Genomic DNA, 22,559 nt, shown 5'->3' with positions numbered 1-22,559 from the left:
GACACATTATTTATATCTTTTTTAAACAATACCTTGTTTTGGAAAATATATTATTTAGGTGGCTCATAAAAACTTGATGGAAAACGGCAGCCGGGAACTGCACATTTTAACAACACTTACGCAAGAGAGGGGAGTGTGGAAGAACCCAGTTTTGTGTGGTATTCTGTCCCAGGAACAGTTGGACCCAGATAAAGGTATAATTTAAAGTTATAGTTGAAATAAAATGTACTTAATTCTTATTTGAAATAATAATTGAAATATTATTATGATCTGTGGAAGTTTTTTGTTCAATATAGTTTGTGATGATTTATAATCTATATAAATAAATATGCATGTAGCCTTTTTGGAATTATTAAGACAGTGTGTTCATGGTAACATACAAATAATTTAATCTTGGTATTTTGCATAAATTATAATCATGCCTCAAATTCTCTTGACATTTTCTTTATAAGCCATGTGAAGGAAGTTTAAATACAGACTAATTTACGTTGGGATAAGTTCAATACTAATATACAAAATTTATTTGACATAAACCCAAAAAATAAAAACTGCATATATTTTTTTAATGAAGATGTCATTTAATTCAGTTATGAAATGCCAGGAGGACCTTTTCTGAAGATTCATTTGGATCTGAGTTCTGGGAATGGCTAACCGTACTTGCAAAGGGAGGGATATATGCTCAGCAGAAGCTTACAAGGATAGTGCCCTGATATGTTACTTCTGTTTTGGTGATTGCAATTCAGAAGTGGTATCCTTGTGTGAATAAATCTTATTTGTTTTTTTGATTCTTTGCCTAAATAGTTTTAGAATCTGTATAAAGTGTCACATAAGCATCTGTGGCAGAGGTGCACTGTTCTTAGATCAAGTGAAATAGTTCCTCTTACTGTCTGCCTCCTTTTAGCCTGGTGCTTGCTTATTTCATATATTTTCTATCTATTAACAAGTTAACTATTCTCGCATCTTTTAATGAATGCATCACAAGACCTGATTCGATAGTCTACTATCATGTCTCATCTTCTCTCTTATGTAGTGTTTTACATGTCTTCCAACTTTACTGTCCCACTCTTTGTATGGGGAGCCAAAGGTTTATTCAGCAGTCAATATGATTTTCTGCTTCCTTCAGCGGAAATTCCTTTCATAATATTTCATAACGTTAGCCTTGCTTCTTGACTGAGCATTGGACCAATGTTTTCTTAAATCAGAACTGAAAAAGATATTTTCTTTCGAGGACTAGTACCTATTTCAGTGTTAGGATTTTCCCCTATCATGCCTGTATGTACAATTAGGCTTGTATTTTTTTCCCCCATGAAAATAATATTGGGAGTTCTATCAACATTTTAATTTTATCTACTATGCTGTGTTATGGACTGTTGGCATGTTTTTGCTACCCTGCTTTTGTCAGCATATTTTGTCATGGTTCTCTGCCATTTTCCAGATGTTTAGAAAAGTGCTGGACATAGGCTGTCCTTGGTACAGATCCTACAGAAACGCACTGAAAGTATGTTTGGGGTTTTCCTTACCCTTTTTCTATTAAGTGATAATTTATTTCTGCAAGGATCTTTTTTTTACCACCAAAAGAGCTTGGTACTTTAGGGATTTAATAGACTTCTTTTAATGCCTTTAGAAAATAAATTAGATCTTCTTTTATTCAAATTACCACAGCTCCCTTGGATAAGTCTAGTAATTGTATAATGTGATTTTCATCGTTTTTAGTTTGTTTGTTTTTTACTGAAACTGGGCTTACTCTTCCACAAGAATTGCATTTTGTTGCTTCTTTTAATTACTTATTATACATCTAATACAGACTTTGGATTTGTATGTAGTCCTCAGAGTCCCATAAAGTACTCCTTTACTAGCTTCCTCTCAATCACCCTGCAGCCATTGTAACAGGTACTTGTAAGAGAGATGTTTAATTAATATTTAATTGCCTAATATTTGAGTCTTTTTAAGAACTTGCTCATAAGTTCAGTATTGGATGAGGAGGACACAGGTCAGTAAGTAAGATTGTGACTGTGGACTTCAGGAAAGTGAACTTTAACATCTTTAAGGAATTTCTTGTAAGAATCCCATGGGTGTAGGTTCTGCACCACTATCAGACATTGCATTGCATTGCATTTGCATGGTGATTGGACTTGCTATTACTTCAGGTTTCACCTGCATGACTTCTTTTTTTATCAAGATTGTGTATGATAGACAAGAAGCACTTGCATGTGGAGAGAGGAATTTTCCGCATTTCTCCACTTAATAAATTGGCTGTGGAAGGAAACCTTAGTAACGTTGTCTTAATTTTCTCTCATCGTAGTGGGTCTTTTGTCTTACTGGCCTCCTCCTGAACCACCAGATAGCTTAATGTGAGATCAGGACTGATACTAATCTAGAATTGAAGCTGATCTGAATTAATGACAAGTGAAAATTAGATTTCCTGAAGTCACGAGGCTGTCTGTGCAGCCTTGTTGCTCAGTGTGCCAGAGACTGAAAGTTGAAGTACACCAAAGTGTTTGGGATTATGCCATAGCCTATGCAATGTTAAAACACTGCACTTCCATCCTCAATTTCTGTCAGTGTGGCTTGTGCTCTTCAGCATGAACGTGCTTTTCCATCCTCAAGGTTCTGATTTTCTTGTAGTGATGGTATGATCTTTCAAAGCTGTCACTGGTAGCTCCTCCGCTGACACTGAGGTTGAGTGGAGGAACTTTGATAACCTTATAAAAAGCCAGGCTGCTGCTGCTTTTTTGGTATCTAATTCTAATTATCCTTAAATCCTAGAGATTTAAACCCAGATGCCAAGAGTTAGGCTCTTGAATTTTTCATAAGTTTAAATGGAGTAGGGAGGCATCTAAAGAATATCACACTGAAAAGAGGACCTGGATACAACCATCACTATCCAGAGACTGTCAAGGTGGAAAGCAGGCAGAATGTAACAGCCGATGTGGAACTATTTTCAGTAATTATAGCACCTGTCACCAGAAGTTGAATGATACCAGCAGCCTCAGTTTTGAGAGGAGACAAAAAAAAATAGTGTTTTCATCCTGGGTATATTCAAAGCAACTATGTGGATCTTCTTTTATCATTTCTCCAGACACTGTGCCACCACAGAAGCATCCAGGATTGATGCACAATTCAGCAGAATTGTACTGAGATGTTGCTTGCATGAAGGATTCTGAGTCCCAGCTCCTGATAGATATGGAAAGCATCAAGTCACTTCAGAGTCACCCATAGTGTGAACGTACATGTGGACTAACACTTAAAGATGACTAAAGAGGTGTCATGGCGCAACCTCAGCCAGCAGCCATGGCGCAACCTCAGCCAGTAGCCAAGCCCCACTCAGCCACTCTCTCATTCTCCCTCCAGCAGCATCAGGGAGAGAATTGGAAGGGTAAAGGTAGAAATCTCACAAATTGAGATAAAGACAGTACAACAGGGAAAGCAAAGGCTGCTCACACAAGCAAAGCAAGGAATGAATTCGCAGCTTCCCATGGACAGATGGGTGTTCAGCCATCCCCAGGAGAGCAGGGCCCCATCACACCTCACGGTGATTTGGGAACACAAACGCCATCACTGCAAACATTCCCCCGTTCCTCCTTCTTCCCCAGCTTTATGCACTGAGCGTGATGTTCCATGGTCTGGAATGTCCCTTTGGTCAGCTGGGGTCGCCTGTCCTGGCTGTGTCTCCCCCCAGGCTCCCCCAGCCCCCCACCAGCCTGGCAGTACGAGAAGCAGAAAAGGCCTTGGCTCTGTGTAAGCCCTGCCCAGCAATAATAGAAACATCTCCACATTATCAACCCTGTGTTCAGCACAAATACAAAACACAGCCCACACCAGCCACTGGAAGAAAATTAGCCCAACCCTAGACAAAGCCAGTACATTAGTTTCCTAACTAGCAACTGAAATTCTCTGAGTTGGATTGTCCACAGGTATATTCACCTTCTGGCTTCATCCTTCTTGGCCAAAGTAAGATGTAAAGGTAGTAAATTCATTTGAACCTACCCTACATCTGATGAAGGGTCTGGTAGTAGGATTAGGAGTGCTTTGTAAGGCAAATATTCTCTGTGCTCTTTAAGTCTACTAGTTAGCCAAAATGTGGCATTAATCTGGACTGTCTTCCACAGAGAACCTGTTAGTGCTTGGAATTTACTCCTGCTCTTGTGTGCCACTTGTAATTTTCTCTTTTCTCCTTGCCTCCTTTGGGCTGAATTCTCTGTGGATACAACTTTTCTCTAGTCTCTCAGCCTCCTTTGGGCTGAATTCTTCTGGGATCCTCCCTTGTGGGGAGTTCCACTTATCTCAGTCCTCATGATTCGAAGAAAACTCCCGAGCTCGTTAGAATCTTGTTTCTTGTGTTTATTGAAGGATCCTTACAAAACTTAACAGGTCTCTCCAGGCTGGTTACAAGGTTAATCTTTGCAATTTGGCACATTTCTTTCTTCTGATGGTACAAACAAGGCCTTGTGGCACACTTCGTGTCTGATGCACAAAATGGCCTCAAACTACACAGTTCTTTTATCTTTATACCTATTTTTACCCAATTAACAGTAGACACGTATATTATTTTTCTTAATGACCCAATGACCCATCACCGCTGTGATGCACTGCGGCATTTTCTATCCAATCACTGACTATTACCCAAAAACCTCTAGGAGAAGAACATGAAGAAGAAAGAAGAAGGGACAAGGGACAGCACCCTAAATCCTCCATCTTGTCTCCTGTTCTTTAAACTAACTTTTTCACCCAGTGATTTAAAAAACTTCCTAATCTACACACTTACACTTTCAGCTTTTTCTATCTAACTTTAACATTTGTTTTCATGTATCACCATGAAAACATGCTCATGAATTTCATGTTATATGAAATTCACTGTTTTTCTAGATCTTATAACTAAGTATCAGAAACAAGGGCACACACTCTGTATTCCAGACTCCAACACCACTAATCTGTGGATTACATTTTCTCTGGTTTAATCCATGTGTGGTAGCAGCAATACCTGTAATAAAAGTTTAGTTCATAGTCTCTCTTGTAAACTTGGCATGGAATCACTTGGCAGTAGGACCTACCATGCTGGCTATGGGATTCAAGGGAATAAGAGGGAAACTATCTGAAAGGTTAGATCCTAGCCTGTCCAAGTTAATTTGATAGACTTGGTAGATTGTAGTACCAGCTGTCTGATGTTATCTGCACATCTTTGTTTTCCCTAATGTTCTGTAATTTTATATTAGTTTTGCACATGCCTTGCACGAATATGTTTGTGAATTTGAATGGATGAGGGAGCATTGCACAAAAATGACATTTAATAATTTTTCCAGTAATTGTTCTCATTAAATATGTCAGGGTTTACACTCATAGAGGTTAAGTTATTCATTTTAGAAAAGCACTTGTGTCTCAAAGCATTTTTATTAATTACAATTGTTATGGTAGACTAGCAATTTGGCCAAAATAACTTTTAAAATTGACATTGCACAATAAAATATATTTATCAAATATTTAATAAATAAACAAAACCTTCCTCAATAACCTCAAAATCTTATCCTTGAGACTGTTCCCCACCATAAACTTAGTCTTGTAACCCCAGCACTGGTTTTTGTCTTAAAATGTCAGCTTTAGTTCAGTTACAAAACAAATGTAATTAAAAAATTCATGTTTTGAATGAGCTTTCAGATGTTAAACGTAATGGTTGTAATCACTGAGATTAGAATAAAGGCTTAAGAGCCTAATATGTAACTCTAACCCTGAGGTCTTCCTGCTTCTTGTTGAGAAGATAACGGAAAATGTGGTGATATTTATGCAAGGTAGGCTGGCTGAAGCAGTAAACGCTAAAGGAAGGGGATTACTGGGAACTAGCAGATAGAACATGATATTTCCAATATTAAATGCAGCAATTATAGTAATAAATCAGAGTGAAGCATCTTGGGTTACCAATATATCTTAAAGTCTAAGGTGTTCCTGTATATTGTTACAGAAATAAGGTAAAATGTTCCAGTGTTATTCCAGGCAGACTATCCAGGACTAAATGTTGTGGGTGAAAGGATTATTGGTACCTGGTAGAGGAAGAGCAAGGCTAAACTATTGAATGTAGTTAGTCACAGGGTCATTTGTAGGTTGGCAGGAGTATGAATGTCTTTTATAATGCATTGGTAATGACGTTAAAGGAACATTTATCTGCTGCTTAGAATGTCCTCTAATAAATACAAAAAATATTTACTGTCTACCCATTGTCTGTTAGTGTGCTCTGGTTTTCCTTTCTTCCTGTATAAATACAAATCTGGTCATATCATCATCACCATGGGGAGAGGAAGGAGTTCATTTCACTTGAATATTCGTATACATCAGTTAGCTATTGCTGATCATTTGTAACAGAGTACAAGGATATGAACAAATAACTGAGAAGTTCGTTGAAATGATAATTCAACCATAAATCTGAAAATGGGTGAAAGATGATGATGGGGTCTAACAGGCCCCATATCTGCAAAAGGCCGTATTCCCTGTCTTAAAGTCTTGTGCACTGATGTGGTAAAGAAAACGGTTGACCTGATTTTAATTTCAAGATGGACTTTTAGTAATGTACTGTATAAGCAGCTAGAAGAAGGAGAAATAATGAAATAAAGGCCATAGTGAATCAGGGTAAATAGTATGGGAACGAGCAAAGAATGAAATGAGATGAGCTTTTTTATTTTTTTAGCAAACCATGTTTCATATTCTAATAGTTCAAGTGTTACAGAGAGAATTAATTTCTTCTATGTTGTAAGTATTTATTTCATCAAGTCAAAACAGGACTTGAAAAGTCAAGAAAATATAAATTAAGTGAATGGGCCACATAATTCAGGTGAAATTCAGGACAATGAAATTAAAAGGAATATGATAAAAATTCATATCAAGATGTGTCAAAAAGTAATCACTGCAGATGACCAGAGGGTTTTGAGAATACTCAAAGGCTGGAAAAAAAAATCTCATTTAGAAAAGTTCAAAATTTTACTCCTAATACTGAAAGCATTAAAGGAATGTGCTGGTTTTCACAAAAGAAACAAAAAACAGTAGAAAATACTTGCTGTTTATAAAAGATGTGAGAATGTATTATGAAATTAAAGTGAGGGCAATTGAGAACCAAGTTGATTTTTTATGCAGTATATGTCTACGTTGTGGAAACAGGGAGGGGTTGATGTCAAAAGGATTAAAAAAAACTGATTGTCTTTGTGTCTAGTTTTAACAATTGACTTTAAATGTTCTGGAGGTAGTACTAAACCTCATGCTTCAAAGCTGAAAGAATTTTGATCTTGAAGATCTGGATGAGATCCAAGATGTATATTTAAGAATTGGAACATTAACCTGTGTTCCCCCTTTCTCTAGGATTCTTATGCCTTCCACTGAGGCACCTAGAGTTGGGTTGTTAGTGTAGAATATAGAGTTTAGCTCTGGTGGGAGCATATCTGAAAAATTCAATTCAATACCTGTCTCTTTTGAATTTTAGACTGCACAGATAAATGTACACAAGATAAGCCTCTTTTTTCAAATAAGGAAACATTTTTGTTTGAAGAACTATAGTGTTTGACTGTATTCTATGAGTTTATAATATGAAACATCTCACACCAATTAAAACCAGTTCAGAAACTTCTGTACTTGTCACATCCTTCAATAGCAAGATCTTTAAAAGGCAACTGTTAGCAAAGGCATAGCACAAACATCCAAAGGATGAGTAGCAGCTTTGTGTTGTCTTTCTGCAGAACTATAATTAAATAGTATCTAAATACTTTAATATTTATATAGTCTCTGTCTGCTTTGTGTGCAGCTGTTAACCAAGAAATTAGAATGAATTAAAACCTGCAAGTATATAAAAGGTCTGTGACAGGGAATATTTATGATAACGAAAAAGAAGCGCAGTTCACCAAGAAGCCTTTTCCTCATCTCTGCTTCATATCTTTTGTATCTGTTTTGATTTGTGTAAATTTTAGAATTTTAGGGGTCAGCCATGATTGAGTAAATGCAGTCTGTCAACTCTGTAACATACATATAATGCTTTTGGTTTTTTGGGTTTTATTTTGTTTTTTTTTTTTTAGTGAATGAATTTTTAGTGTCAGAAGGCCCTGTCCTGCTGGATATGCGTATTAAGCACCTAATGAAAACAAAGCAATTAACACAAGCTACTGCCCTGGCAAAACTCTGCTCTGACCATCCAGAAATCAGTGCAAAAGGCAATTTCAAACAAACCTACCTGGTCTGTCTTTGTTCAGGATCACCAAATGAAAGGCTAATGGAAGAAGTAAGTAAATAATGAAGAATTTTTTTTCTTAGACTTATTTCTTTAATGATAGTAAAGTGTTACTAATCATAAGCTGGTGTTCTACAGAAGTTTTTCTTTTAAAATGTTATCTGAAATATTTTTGTTCAATTTTTTTTTTTCCTTTTCATTCAAGTCACTTTTAAGCTGAGTAGTAATGACTCAAAATGCTTATGGGAGTGTATTATGAGGTTATTAATAGGCATTTTCTGGCTGTGCCACAATTTTGTGTTTGATTTTGCTTGAAGTATTTTAAAACTCTGCCTCAGACCTCATTAGTAAACTGAAGTAAATAATTTTCTCACTCTTTATTATTTTAACTATATTGCTTTTTCTGTGTACCTAGTACATGGAATGGGGCCCTTTAGATGCTGCTTGCAATTCAGAGAATAAATGTAACTTCACCCAAATGCCTGGGTGCAATTGAAGGTGAAATCAGATCTTTGATCTGGTTTGTAATATAAAATCCTTCTAATTTAAATACAGAAGTCAGAGATGAGCTGACAGCTTTGCTCTTTTGCATTCTTTCAGGTGGCATCTTTATTTCTCATCCCACTCCAAAGTTTTAGCTGAGCCTTTTTCCTTCTTGAAGGAAAACTAACTGCAAATGTCTCTTTTCTTGTCTGCCAATGTCTCTGCTGTCTTTCTGTTGCTGTCATCTTTTTATGTTAAATATTAAGCATATTGTAACTGAACCTAAAGGGATAAGAGTTGTACACTGATTAGGGCTGGAAAACTTTCCTACCCTAGATACAGATGAAATTCTAAGATGAGCTATTCTCACTGAGCATGTTCTTCAGATACTCAGTAGAATTAGATGTCTTGCAGTCCTCCCAGCTCTGGCTGCTGCAGACCCTGGGAGAACAGGCTCAGGAGGGGCTGTGATGGGGCTGTGCAGTCTTACCTTTGTTTGCTGGAGACAAGCAATGGAACTTGGAATATATGACCCTGTCAACAGCCTTCCTTCATTACTCAGCCCCAGCACCAAAGGGGCTTGTTCAGTGAATGAACCGTGAATCCCCTGGACAAAAGGAAAGGGTTATCCTTGTTTCTTTGGATGCCATAACATACAGATAAGTTCAAACTGGGTTATCAGAGAGAACCTAATTCAGGTATTTCTGAGCTTTGGATTGCTTAGATTAGCAGCTCCAGCTGCAGCACTGTTTGCAGTGCTTTCCAAAATGACCTTTCCAAAATGGTTAAGGTCATGTATTACCAAGAGAAGGCACATTATCTTTAACATGTCAAGGTGGAGTTACGATCTGAGAAAGATGGTCGTTTTGTAGTGTGAGAACAGTAAGAAAATAGTAAAAAAGAAGTGTAAAAAAATATATTATCAGTGTGGAAATTTTTATATCAGTTCAGATCAGGCAGGACAGTAACATTTAAGCAAAGTTTCACCTTGGATTAGTCTAACAGTTTCCTTCAGTAACGTGAAGAATTCAGACCTGCAGTCTGTGAAATGCTACACTGACAAACTTGATGGCTGGACCTATACAAACCTTGTTAGAAACATCTCTTGTTAGAGGATCCCCTAGGAAGCATGAGAGGCTGGAAAAGCTTTTAATGAAAAAAAAAATAGTTGCCTTATTATAAGTTCAGTTCACCATATTCTTCTTTAAGCTTTTAATTAATAGTCCCTTTCTGAGATGGAGCACTGAGCAAAGCAGACTTTCAGTCTAAATTGCTGTTACATTTGTATTGTTCCATGATAAGAAATGCAGTTTTCTTTAGAAGATGACTTTGAAGTTATTAGACCTCAAATGACATTCAGTGAAGGGCTGTTAGTATATTTACAAAGGGTCAATTTAGAGGTGTGAAAATAAGTAGTTGTACTATTCAAAATTGTAGTTTGTTTGCTGGATACCGTGGTGCCCAACCCAGCTGTGCTGCCGCCTTACCCAGAGTGCCGGACCAGCTGGGTGTTTGGGTGAGCACTTCTGTTTCTTGCTTTGGGTGGTCTTGTGATTTCTCAAGAGAGACTTCCAACAGTGCTGTTGTCATATTCAAGCTATTCTTCACCTGCTGGTGTCAAAGAATAAGTAGCAGCATGTCCTGCCAGATGCACTAATTGATGTAAGTCTACTTACCAGTCTACTGAGAATCAGACAGTAGTTGTTAGAGCAAGTGCACTGACTCAGTACTGATACAGCTGTCTAGTAGTACTGGGCAACTGTGATTTTTCCTTTTGTTTGCCACAAAATTAAGTACTTCCATTGGTACTTGAGAAATAATTTATATTGTGCAGACTATAGTGTTCTTCTAGAATAGCATTCAGATGACCTGCTTCTTACTGTACAGCTTTCCTTTTCTTCATATCTTTGATTTTTTAAAAGGTACTAGAACATTCATGTTAAACCTCAGATTCACTAACCACCCAGCTTAGTGTATTAAAGCAGTAGTGACATCAGTGATAAGTAAACTGGATTAGAATTACAGGTAATTTTTTTTTTTGGTGTTAAGCTGCAATTTAAAGTTAAAAGTCTTCATATCAGTATTATCATATGTATGTGATATATATGAATAATTAATGTACTTTAAAATTCTTAGGTGACTGGGACACTAGAGATAAGTCATGTCTAAGAAACAAGTTTATGTTCACTTCAATAAAACCGTTTTTCTGGTGGCATAAGGAATTTTGACACTGTCTAGAAATGTACTGATTTGCTTTCAAGCTCATCTCTGACTGTTAAATTAAAGTTCTGAATTATTGTCTTACAAGCACTAATTTGACCATGTGTCTGAAAATGCAGCCACTTTCTTAGTCTTGTTCTTCTCTTCCTTCCCTTCTAGATTGCAGAAGTAGATTGCAAAGATGCTCTAGAAATGATCTGTAACCTTGAATCTGATGGAGATGAAAAAAGTGCTCTGATTCTATGTGCAGCATTTCTATCTCGCCAGCTGCAGCAAGGGGAGATGTACTGTGCCTGGTGAGTTTGAATCTTGTTTTGTATGTAAGAACAAAAACTTTAAACACAACAACAACAAAGAAATACCTGGGGAAGATACGTAAGCTATAAGCTAACTTCCTTTAGCTGATAAAATCTGTGAGCTAAACAGGAAGGAGATAAGACTCCTGGAAAGTTAAAAAAGAAAATAAATGCATTTTGCAAGATAAGCATCCATTACATGAATTTGAAGGCTGTCAGTATGATGAGGCAAATACCAATAGATGGTTAATGATTCTTCCATAGAAATAAGAAATTTAATATCTGCAGGCAACTGGTCAGCATTTAATCAGTAAGTACTGTTCTTTCTGTCCTGTAATAACACAGTGCTTCTTTTTCTAACAAACTTAGAATGGAAGAAGCTCTTTACTACTACTATAACCACAATAATAAGCTAGATGAAGATACTTATTGTTTAGGGCTTGCTTTCATTAATGTGGGAACAAATAACTGGTCTTTGTTGGTGGATATTAGGGCTGTTAGGGTTTGAATTTCCTTCTGCTAACTAGTAAATCTGTGTAATTCCTGAAGAATTTGCTGTGTTTGTGCATCTCCGTTTTATGTGCAGCAGCAGGAGAAAATTGCTAATGCAGTATTTTGCTTTAAGAGATTCTGCTAAAGTTTTGGGGGTTACAGCATTCCACAAGGTACTAGGTACTCTTGGCTTTTTGCACCTGAGGAGGAGTGAACAAGTGAGATAATGTAGATACTGTGATACTGTTTGGCTTTGGGGGCTAATTTCTTGCTAAATCATAGTCACATTCCTAAAGCTGCTCTAAGAGCTGAAAAAATGTATCGACCACAGAGAAGAGCCAATCTTCTGTAGGTGCTAGTAATAACTAAGAGTTCAGTGAATAGTAAACTACTGTACAAGACTTTTCATTTTTTCAAGACCACATAATGAGTAAATTATGTAGCATAAATTGTGGTAATACTGGTTTTAATCTGAATTGTCCTTCTAGAATTGAGTAACTGTCATAATTTTAAAATTTAGATACTTAATAGTGGGGGTATTTTAATAAAAGATAAGGTGTGAACAAATTTTAGACTTTTTCCTTTCCCAAAGACAAAATGGAAACTGTTCTTAGCCTTGCATTTCTTGTTATCAGATTAGTGGTTGCATTGATGGCCCTGAAATATTGTTCTCTTGTTCTAGGGAACTGACTCTTTTCTGGAGTAAACTGCAGCAAAGGGTAGAGCCTTCTATTCAAGTGTATCTAGAGAGATGTCGTCAACTTTCTGTGTTAACTAAGACTGTTTATCACATTTTCTTCCTGATTAAAGTAATTAATTCAGAGGTAAGGATACTCCTGAAAGAATCTTTTTGGCACTTTCAATGGAACTGTAATCAGGAAAATCTATGAAAACTACTTTGACATCCTGTATTTCTGTATAGGATCAGTTTCAGGGCAATCCTAATTGGCTTTAGGAAAGGCCATAGCAACTTCCTTCTGCAGGTAAATTATGACTTGATTCATTTTGAATCATTAAAATGTTGGTTCCTTTGGAAAAAAAGAGTGGGGTTAAACAGAAAAGCTGGATGCCACAACTGAGATGAAGGAAGCACTAAAGGTGAGGTTATAGCCTCTAGGTTTGCCTGTGTCTTTTAAATGTGGTATTTTCTGTAAGCAGGCTCTAACATTCCTCACCATTATTTTCCATAGTTCAAAAATTACAGAAAATGGAGAGAACCAGTTCATGAGGAAAGGAAATGAAGGGTGTATAATAATATATAAGAAAAGGAAAATTACAGGAAATTGGGAAAGAAAAGAAAAAACTACACCAAAAAAAAAAAAAATCCCAAAACTAGAACTCAAAACCTTTTGAATTACCGCTTATGAATGCAGTTTATTTTGATAAATGAAATACTTGTCATTTGTGGTCTTAGACCCAATGTTACATTAAAACCCTGCTCATCTCTCTCAGCTAACCTTGTCATCTAATTTTCTTAGTTTCTTTAGTAGTTGCAATATTTAATATTGATAGCTAAATTGAGCTCTTATGAAGATTTCTGTAAGTTGTGATATTAATTCTAAGCATAAAAATTCCTGGCTTTGTTTTTCAGTGTTCTGGTATGGGTAATCATGGGCTTCTAAACTGAAAGATTCTTCCTCCCCCCTCCCTGAAAGATGTGGAATTGGAGTTGGAGAGGGGGTAGAAAATAACTTTCACAGAGTCTTGTGATATTAAGATGTTTGCCTGCTCCGTGACATATTGATTTTTCTCCAGTGAGCATTTAATCATTTACTTGTTGGTAGAAATTGGAGACCATGTAGGTAGTAGACTTACACATTCATAAATTTGCTGAACTTTATTCTCATGTATGCCACAGCCTCTCTTGTGCATCCCTGGCAGCATAAAGAGCTTGTAAAGTCAGTGTAAAAGTAAATGGTAATAGTAAATGGTGTTGCCTTAGGGTATGAATGAGTAAAGACCACGTGACCTTTAGAACATTCAAATGATGGAACATTTAACAAAATTTAACTATACTTACTGCTTTCAGTTGGACTGAAGCCATGTGTTCAGTTGAGGTCAGCTGTCTTTGAAGTGACATAATTTTTAAAAATAAAAATAAACCTTTTACTTATAATGATCTCCAAATTATCGATCTTTCTGAAGATCACGTGTTTTTCTTCAACTGCAGCATTTTTTACCATTTGAATTCTACCCAACGTTAAGTTGATGTTTCATAGAAGCTCCTCTCAAATACCTGTGGCACAACTGACAGGCTTGATTCCAAGGGAAAGGCTCAATATTGCTCTAATATAAACTGAACACCTCTAACATAAAGTCCAAAAGTCTTCAAACTAGACAGACCATACAATTAATTGGTTTTTTAGTTGTATGTAAATTTCAGCATTTTTTTTAGTAGCATGAAGACAAATTATGCAACCTAAGGAACAGCATCTGAAGACAATCCATTCTGTTTTTTGAGGTAAAAAGTATTCCTGTGAACCCCAGGTGCATTTTTTTCAGACACTTATGATTGAATAATGACATCTTTTACTTAAAAGTATAGGGAGAGTTAGAGAAAGTGACTTACTAAAATTAGTCTTGCTTTTACAGATTGATGGTGCTGGACTTGCAACCTGCATTGAACTGTGCGTGAAAGCATTGCGCTTGGAATCCAGTGAAAATGCAGATGTCAAGATATCTATTTGCAAGACTATCTCCTGCTTACTTCCAGATGATTTGGAGGTGAAACGTGCTTGTCAGCTGAGTGAATTTCTTCTGGAGCCCACTGTGGATGCATATTATGCTGTTGAAATGCTATATAATCAGCCTGACCAGAAGTATGATGAAGAGAATCTTCCAATACCAAATTCTCTGCGCTGTGAGCTCTTACTTGTACTGAAAACTCAGTGGCCTTTTGATCCAGAGTTCTGGGACTGGAAAACTCTAAAGCGTCAGTGTCTGGCACTTATGGGAGAGGAGGCATCCATTGTGTCATCCATAGACGAACTAAACGATAGCGAAGTTTATGAGAAGGTTGAGGATGGCCAAGAAGATAGTAAAGAAACTTCTCTGAATGGGCTTGCTGGCATTGATGAGGCTACCAGCCTTCTTAGGGGTATCAGAGATGAAAAGCAGAAAAAAAGAGAAATCAAAAAACTCAGAGAGAGAGGGTTTATATCAGCTAGATTTAGGAACTGGCAAGCTTACATGCAGTATTGTGTGTTATGTGACAAGGAATTTCTAGGTCATAGAATAGTTAGACATGCACAGAAACATTATAAAGATGGAATTTACAGTTGCCCTATTTGTGCCCAGAATTTTAATTCTAAAGAAAACTTTGTTCCCCATGTAACTTTGCATGTGAAAAAATCTAGCAAAGAGAGATTGGCTGCTATGAAACCACTGAGGCGACTGGGAAGACCTCCTAAAATAACAACTGCCAATGAGAATCAGAAAACTAATTCTGTATCCAAACAGGAGCAGCGACCCATTAAGAAGAACAGTCTCTATTCAACAGACTTCATTGTGTTTAATGATAACGATGGCTCAGATGATGAAAACGATGACAAAGATAAACCTTACATACCAGAGATAGTGCCAGTTCAAAAGCCTCCCCCTGTTAATGAATTCACCTGCCCTGTAACACTTTGTAAAAAAGGCTTTAAATATTTTAAAAATCTAATAGCACATGCAAAGGGCCATAAAGATAACGAAGAAGCTAAACGTTTTCTTGAAATGCAGAGCAAAAAAGTGATTTGCCAGTACTGTAGACGACATTTTGTAAGTGTTACTCACCTGAATGATCATTTGCAAATGCACTGTGGCAGCAAGCCTTATATCTGCATACAGATGAAATGTAAGGCTGGCTTTAACAGTTATGCTGAGCTGCTGACCCATAGGAGAGAGCATCAAGTCTTCAGAGCTAAGTGTATGTTTCCCAAATGTGGCAGAGTGTTTTCTGAAGCCTATTTACTCTATGATCATGAAGCACAACACTATAATACCTATACCTGCAGAGTCACAGGCTGTGGGAAGGTGTACCGCTCACAGAATGAACTGGAGAAGCACATTGAGGATCACAACCAGCAGCCTGAAAAAGAAGAGCAGCCTGAAAACCAAACTAATCAGCCTGATCTTAGTCAGCCTTCTAAAGCTAATGAAAGTACTGATGGAGTTGCAGTTAAAGAGGAATTGACATCTCCTCCAGCTGAAAACCGAAGCAGTTTTGTTGAAGGAGAAAACGTCTGGAACCAAATCAAAGCAGAACCAGTAGGGAATGAAAGTGTAAATGCGTCAGTGAGTGTACTTCAGCAAAGCAATTCCTTGCCTAATGCTGGTTCAGACCAGTCTCCTGTGAGTTCAATAAAGACAGAAGAAACAGTTCCAGCAGGCAGCATTAAGTTGTCTGTTGTTAACCAGAAGATCCGAGATAATTTTGTAAAAAGAGGTAAATTGGCTGCTACTGCCAGTAAAGTAGATACTACTAAACCTGGAGTCCACCAGTCATGCCCATCAGTTGACTCTTGTCTTCCAGTTTTCCAAGAGAGAAAGGAGGAAGGCTGTCTCAGTCAGACTCAGAATATTCAAACTGTTTCTGTGACTTCAGACACATTAAAACCAGAAGCCCTTGAATCAAAAAGCTTAGAAAGACAAGTGAGCATCGTAAATCCATTCAGCATGCAGAATCAGACAGGGTATCGAAGCGGTGTACCCATTTCCAAACTTGAAATTGAAGACAGTATTAAAGCTGCAGCTAATCTATATAACCTGCCTCTAAAAACTTTAGAAAGTATTACATTTATTCCATCACAGCCTAACATAAACAGCTCTTTAGTTCCAGCTGTGTCACCAGCAGCCCCAATTCAGAAATTTAGTTGTCAGGTTGAGGGGTGTACTCGAACATACAATTCATCACAGAGCATTGGCAAACACATGAAGGCAGCACACCCTGATGAATATGCTGCTTTTAAAATGCAGCGTAAAAATAAGAAACCGCGAAAATCCAACAATCTGCAAAATGTGCCGAGTGATGGGAAGATTGTATATCTTATGCCATCACAAGTGAGCAGTCCCAATGGTGCTGCTTTTACTGCACAGAACAAATCAAATTTGAATCCCACCTGTTCCAGTCAAGTGCAGCATGTCTCAAGTACTCTTTTCCCAGCCCACCTAGAAAATCTGGCGAATCCTATGTTGCCTATTGTGGAAAATGTCATAAATCCAAATTTGTCTACTCGTATTAAAAGTGAGCCTGAGAGTGTTTTGTGTTCACAAATGGAAAATTTGTCTGGTGCAACCTTACCTTCCCAGCTGGATGATCTGGCAAAAACAGTTATGCCTCTGAATATTGATGGTGGTTCAGATCCTTTTCTTCCTTTGCCTGCGGAAAATGGTCCAATGTCTCTCTTTCCTTCATCAGCAGAGAATCCTCCAAATTCAGTCTTCTCACAACTGGAAAATAACACAAATAACTTTTCTTTGCAACTGGAAGGAAACACTAGTTCTACCTTCCCAAAAGAGGAAAGTGTTGATCAAATATTTCCCTCACAATTGAGGAATGAAAATAACTTCAGTGAAACTAGCTCTCAGCATCCAGCTTCAGAAAAGGTGAAAAAAGATCGTGGCAGGGGCTTAAATGGGAAAGAAAGGAAGCCAAAACATAACAAGCGGGCAAAGTGGCCAGCAATAATCAGAGATGGCAAATTTATCTGTAGCAGGTGTTTCAGAGTTTTTACTAATCCTAGATCACTTGGTGGACATTTATCTAAGAGGTCTTACTGTAAACCTCTTGAAGGATCAGAAATTTCTCCCGAAGCTCTGCAAGCTAATGGACAATCTTTGCTTGCCAGTATGATCCTTTCTTCAAATTCATTAAACTTGCAGCAATCTCAGGAGTCTGCCTTCAATCCAGAGACGTGTTTTAAAGATCCGTCATTCCTCCAGTTACTTGCAGCAGAAAATCGTTCCACACTGCAGACTATATTTCCACGGGCCAATGTGACTAACTTTAATACCAGTGGAAATGAGGAAGGTAATCAAATTATAAAACAAGCCTTGGAAACTGCAGGCATCCCGAGTAACTTTGATAAGACAGAAGTACTTCCACGTGTGGTTACAACAAGTTGTGTCTCTGGTACAACTCAGATAAATGCAGCTGTTCTCCCCAGTTCAGCCCCGCCCTCTCTGCTGCCAACAGTCTGTAACCCCAGTACCCTGCTGACAGACCAAAACAGGACCCTCCAAAACAGTGCCAAAATTCCTCCACTAAATGAATGCAAGAGTTTGCCTGTTTTTGCAACAGAGGACTTAATGCTGAAGACTGTTGAAAATGGCTTGTGTCCTAGCTCATATTCTAACACTGTTGCAGCAGTTCAAAACTTTGCAGGGAATAGCTCACGAGTTTCAGTTATAAGTAGTCCCAAGAATTCAGGATCAAGCAACTTGAATAAGAAGGGAACCAGCTCTTCAAAGAGGAAGAGAAAAACACCTACACCCCTGCTCATGCCCAGTACATCACAGAAATTAGCAGTAAACAGTGCAACAGTAATGGGGCTTCTAACCAAAAGCACTGAAGGAAACATGCAAATACAGGGAGAAAGTTTTCAGTCCAACTTGCTGGCAAATTGTGGCTCTCAAGCAGTGGTGGAAAACCTTGCACAGAAACTCAGTAATGTTGACAATCAGTTACTCATGGCCAGTATCAAAGAGAATTTCAAAACAAATCTTGAGGCTCAAACAGTTCTGCCCCCTCTAACAGTAAAAACTGAAAATGGGGATTCCCAAATGATGGCTGCAAGTTCCTGTGTGCAGGCTCATTCGGAAGAACAGATTTCACAGAACAGTGTTATGCAGAACTTCGAAAAAACCCTGGAAATAATTAAAACTGCTATGAATTCACAGATGCTTGAGGTGAAAACTGAAATTCAGGATACTGTTACTGCTTCAGGACAAAACTTGCAAGTAAATAATGCCCAGGCTGCTTCAGAAAGTTCTGCACACAGTGTAAAACTATCCACTTCTACACAGTTTGCTGTGCACACAGCAAATGTTACTGCTACAAAGGGTAGCTCTGCCCAGTCTGAGATACCTCAAAAGGATGATACTCAAATGTCAGAAATTTTGGAAGGCTTGCAAAAATTGAAGCTAGAAGATGATTCTCCCATTCCCATCTCTGAGACTGTTTCTCAGTGTCCTCCAGCAGATAAGCTAGCACCAGCAGTTCCTGTTGTATCAATTGAAAATAAACCTCTCATCCAGCTATCTCCTGAGGCAAGTAACATTCAATTTAGTGACAGAGTTAATAAGCCTTTTGTATGCCAGAATCCTGGCTGCAATTACAGTGCTATGACAAAAGATGCATTATTTAAACACTATGGCAAGATCCATCAGTACACTGCAGAAATGATACTAGAAATAAAGAAACATCAACTAAAGTATGCCCCATTCAAATGTGTTGTAGCTACCTGTCCAAAAACATTCACAAGAAACTCTAATCTCCGAGCGCACTGTCAGCTTGTACATCATTTTACAACAGAGGAGATGGTAAAATTAAAAATTAAGAGGCCTTATGGCAGAAGATCTCAAAATGAAACTGTAAACGCAGCCCCACAGCCTGTTGAAGTAAAAACTGTGCAGACACTAGTAATAGAAAACAAAACTGTAGCTCCATTGGTCAAAGAAACTCAGATAAAGGAAGTTGCAGAGCCTGTAAAAATATTGGAGAAACTTCTACCAGAAAATAATACTCCTGAAAGACTGGAAAAACCTCCCCAGGTGGTTTCTGTTCCACTGGAGCAGCACAATCCAGCATCCTTTGATAGTACACAGGAACAAGCCAAAGTACGCAAGGTTAGGAAGCACAGGAAGGAGAAAGAGGAGAGGAATGGTAGGAAGCCCGTAACAAAATCTCTGGAGTTTCCCACTAGATACAGCCCCTACAGACCATACCGGTGCGTCCATCAGGGCTGCTTTGCAGCTTTCACAATACAGCAAAACCTAATTCTTCATTACCAAGCTGTGCACAAATCAGACCTCCCTGCTTTCTCTGCTGAAGTGGAGGAAGAGAACGAGCAAGGCAGAGAGGAACGTGAGGAGGTGGAAACCAAACCTGCTGTCAGAGAGTTCCGGTGTGAGGTGAGTGACTGCTCTCGCATCTTTCAGGAAGTTACCAGCTTAATCCAGCATTATATGAAGCTTCATGACATGACTCCAGAGCAAATTGGAAGTATGAAATCAGCCCCAGAGGTGGGAAGGTTTTTTTGTGACCAGTCTCAGTGTAAGTCTTCATTTACAGCTTATCTTAACTATGTTGTGCATCTTGAGACAGATCACAGTGTTGAGATAAAGCCCAACAGAGTAGAAGATGACGGCATGTTCAAGTGTGACTGTGAAGGCTGTGACCGTATTTATGCTACAAGGTCTAACCTCTTGAGGCATATTTTTAACAAACATAATGACAGGCATAAAGATCATCTAATAAGACCCAGGAGACTGACACCAGGCCAAGAAAACATTTCAAGCAAAGCAAATCAGGAGAAACCATTGAAATCTAAACAGAGAGGACTTAAAAACAGATCGGGAAAAGAAGGTAACAGGCTGTCAGTTAAAACAAAACGAAAGAAGAATGTGAATTTGGAAAACAAAAACTCAAAAGGAATACAGGTTCAGGAAAATAAGGCTTATTCACTGAAACGAGGTAAATATGTGTATTTAATAAAGGCCAGAAACGATGCCTTATCAGAATGTACAAGCAGGTTCATAACTCAGTATCCATGTATGATCAAGGGATGTTCTTCCGTGGTCACAAGTGAAAGTAACATAATAAGACATTATAAATGTCACAAACTGTCCAAAGCTTTTACTTCCCAACACAGGAATCTTCTTATTGTATCTAAAAAACATGTTGTCTCCCAAGTAAAGGAAGCCTCTTGTGAGCAGGAGGGAACTGATAAAAAAACTGATGTGAAAGAGCCTGAACCAAGTTTGATAGAGAGCAATAATGATTCAAGCACAACTACCTTACCACAAAAGGAAACTGAAAAAGGTGAGAAGGATGAAGTGGATGAACTGACAGAACTATTCATTACTAAACTAATTAATGAGGACTGTTCAACTACTGAAACTCAAGCAAAAATCTCTTCCAGTGTAAATAGTGACTTGCAGGAGACCAGCTCCTGCCCCTCAGAGAAGCAAAAATCAAACAACCTGAAAAGAGCAAATAAAGAAAAAAATGTATCTCAGAGTAAGAGAAAGAGAACTGAGAAAACAGAGGAAGCACTGCCCAGTGGCGTGAGTAGCCTGCACAAGGAGGAAGAGACCGCTGTTGCCATTCAAACGGCCGAAGAGCAACCTGCGGCTTTTGACTGGAGCTCCTTCAAGCCAATGGGTTTTGAAGTGTCATTCCTCAAGTTTCTTGAAGAATCTGCTGTGAAGCAAAAGAAAAATTCTGAAAGAGAATACCATAGCAGTGGAACCAAAAAAGGATCCCATTCAAACTCACGGAAAGCCAGTGAGAAGGGCCCAGTAGCAAGTGATAACGTCACTTGGTCATGTTCTGAAACTGAAACCCTTGTACCGTTTGCCAACCCATCACGGCTTCCATGTGGTGATAATGTAAAGATAGTGTTAGACAAGACTCTTAAAGACTGCACTGAGCGTGTGTTGAAGCAGCTTCAGGAAATGAAACCTGTTGTCAGTTTGAGAAAGCTCGAAGGACGTTGGGAGGATAATCCCGAGGTTATAGCTGCAAAAGTAATTGTTGTGGGTACTGAGGAAGGGGAATCAAAATACTGAAAACCTAATGTGTTTAACCATAACCTGTAATAGAATTTATTTTGAATAGGAAGCCATCAAGCATGCTAGTAACTGTGGAGCTCTTTTATTTTGAAGTGATTTAATCTAGCAAAAAACATGACATGAGTCATGTAAATGTCTTATTTGTTTTTATCCCTATGGGACTTGAAGAAAGTAATTGCTTCAGTTTTGTAAATACTTGATCAAGACCTCAACTTTCTATCAGATTGTCCTTTCCATAAACTAAATCTTTGTGAGTTGTCTGTGATTGGTATCTTTCACCAGGTTACTTCTCATGTACAACAGTTTTCTTTATTTGTAGATACATTTTTTTGTATATATTTATTATTGTAAATCATTTGCTGCCACCAGCAGTCTGTAAGTCTAAACTATTAAATGACACATTTATATTCGGAATTTTAATTTGTAACTAAGTGAGCAAGTTTTTAAAACTGTCCTTTAATCATTTTAAATTAAGAACTTTTGAACTAAAGCTAGCTAAGTCTGCCATATCCAGTTTATTTTGCATAAAACATTTATTTACAGAAGAAAAGCTGGATAAGATCACATTTCATAGGTTAAACATACTGACACGCTCATTTTTGTAAATTTTAACATCCAGTATCTATGGATGATACTCATATGTAGTTAACACATAAATATAATAATAGTTTTCTTATAGCTACATTTTTTCATTGCTTTTAATTGGTTACAAAGCGTTTATGATTCCATAATAAAAAATGGAAATGTGAATAAAAATAGTTTGCTACATTGAAGATTTAAAACAATATTTGGTATTAAAGAATCCATTGTGAATGTGATAGAAAATTAGTAGTGTGGAGCAGTGTATATATTTGAGGTGGTGATTTGTGAAGTAGCCCAGTATTGCCTTAAATAAAAACACATTTCATTTCTTGTTTTATACATGTGATCTTATAAAGGTTATTTTTGTTTCTGTAACTTAGATTGGTGTATAGTTTAATTTTTGTTAAAAAAACAAAACAAAACAAAAAAACTTCAGAAACCGTTTTTGTAAATAGTGGGTTTATAAAACAGATGGGTTTATTTTGATAATACCAGTTTGGTATCTATCTATA

At 37.6% G+C, this 22,559-nt stretch overlaps 1 protein-coding gene across 2 annotated transcripts in view; it reads left to right on the top strand.

Moving 5' to 3' along the window:
• ZNF292 (zinc finger protein 292) overlaps positions 1-22,559 on the top strand; it is a 51,505-nt gene extending 28,946 nt beyond the window's left edge. The window contains exons 4-8 of one of the 2 annotated variants that reach the window (XM_005518183.3): positions 59-194; positions 8,046-8,248; positions 11,060-11,196; positions 12,371-12,512; positions 14,281-22,559. In XM_005518183.3, the coding sequence (XP_005518240.2) occupies positions 59-194; positions 8,046-8,248; positions 11,060-11,196; positions 12,371-12,512; positions 14,281-21,462 (7,800 nt within the window). In that variant the 3' untranslated portion in view covers positions 21,463-22,559. Of the gene's footprint in view, positions 1-58; positions 195-8,045; positions 8,249-11,059; positions 11,197-12,370; positions 12,513-14,280 lie in introns of those variants that run through there. The other variant, XM_088052434.1, reaches the window with a different exon arrangement.

Source organism: Pseudopodoces humilis, chromosome 3 (genome assembly GCF_049639895.1).
Source record: "Pseudopodoces humilis isolate 2021_Gansu_Grassland_sample_001 chromosome 3, ASM4963989v1, whole genome shotgun sequence".
NCBI lineage: Eukaryota > Metazoa > Chordata > Aves > Passeriformes > Paridae > Pseudopodoces > Pseudopodoces humilis.
The sequence above is the reverse complement of the archived record's forward strand: the minus strand, read 5'-3'. Positions and strand labels throughout refer to the sequence as shown.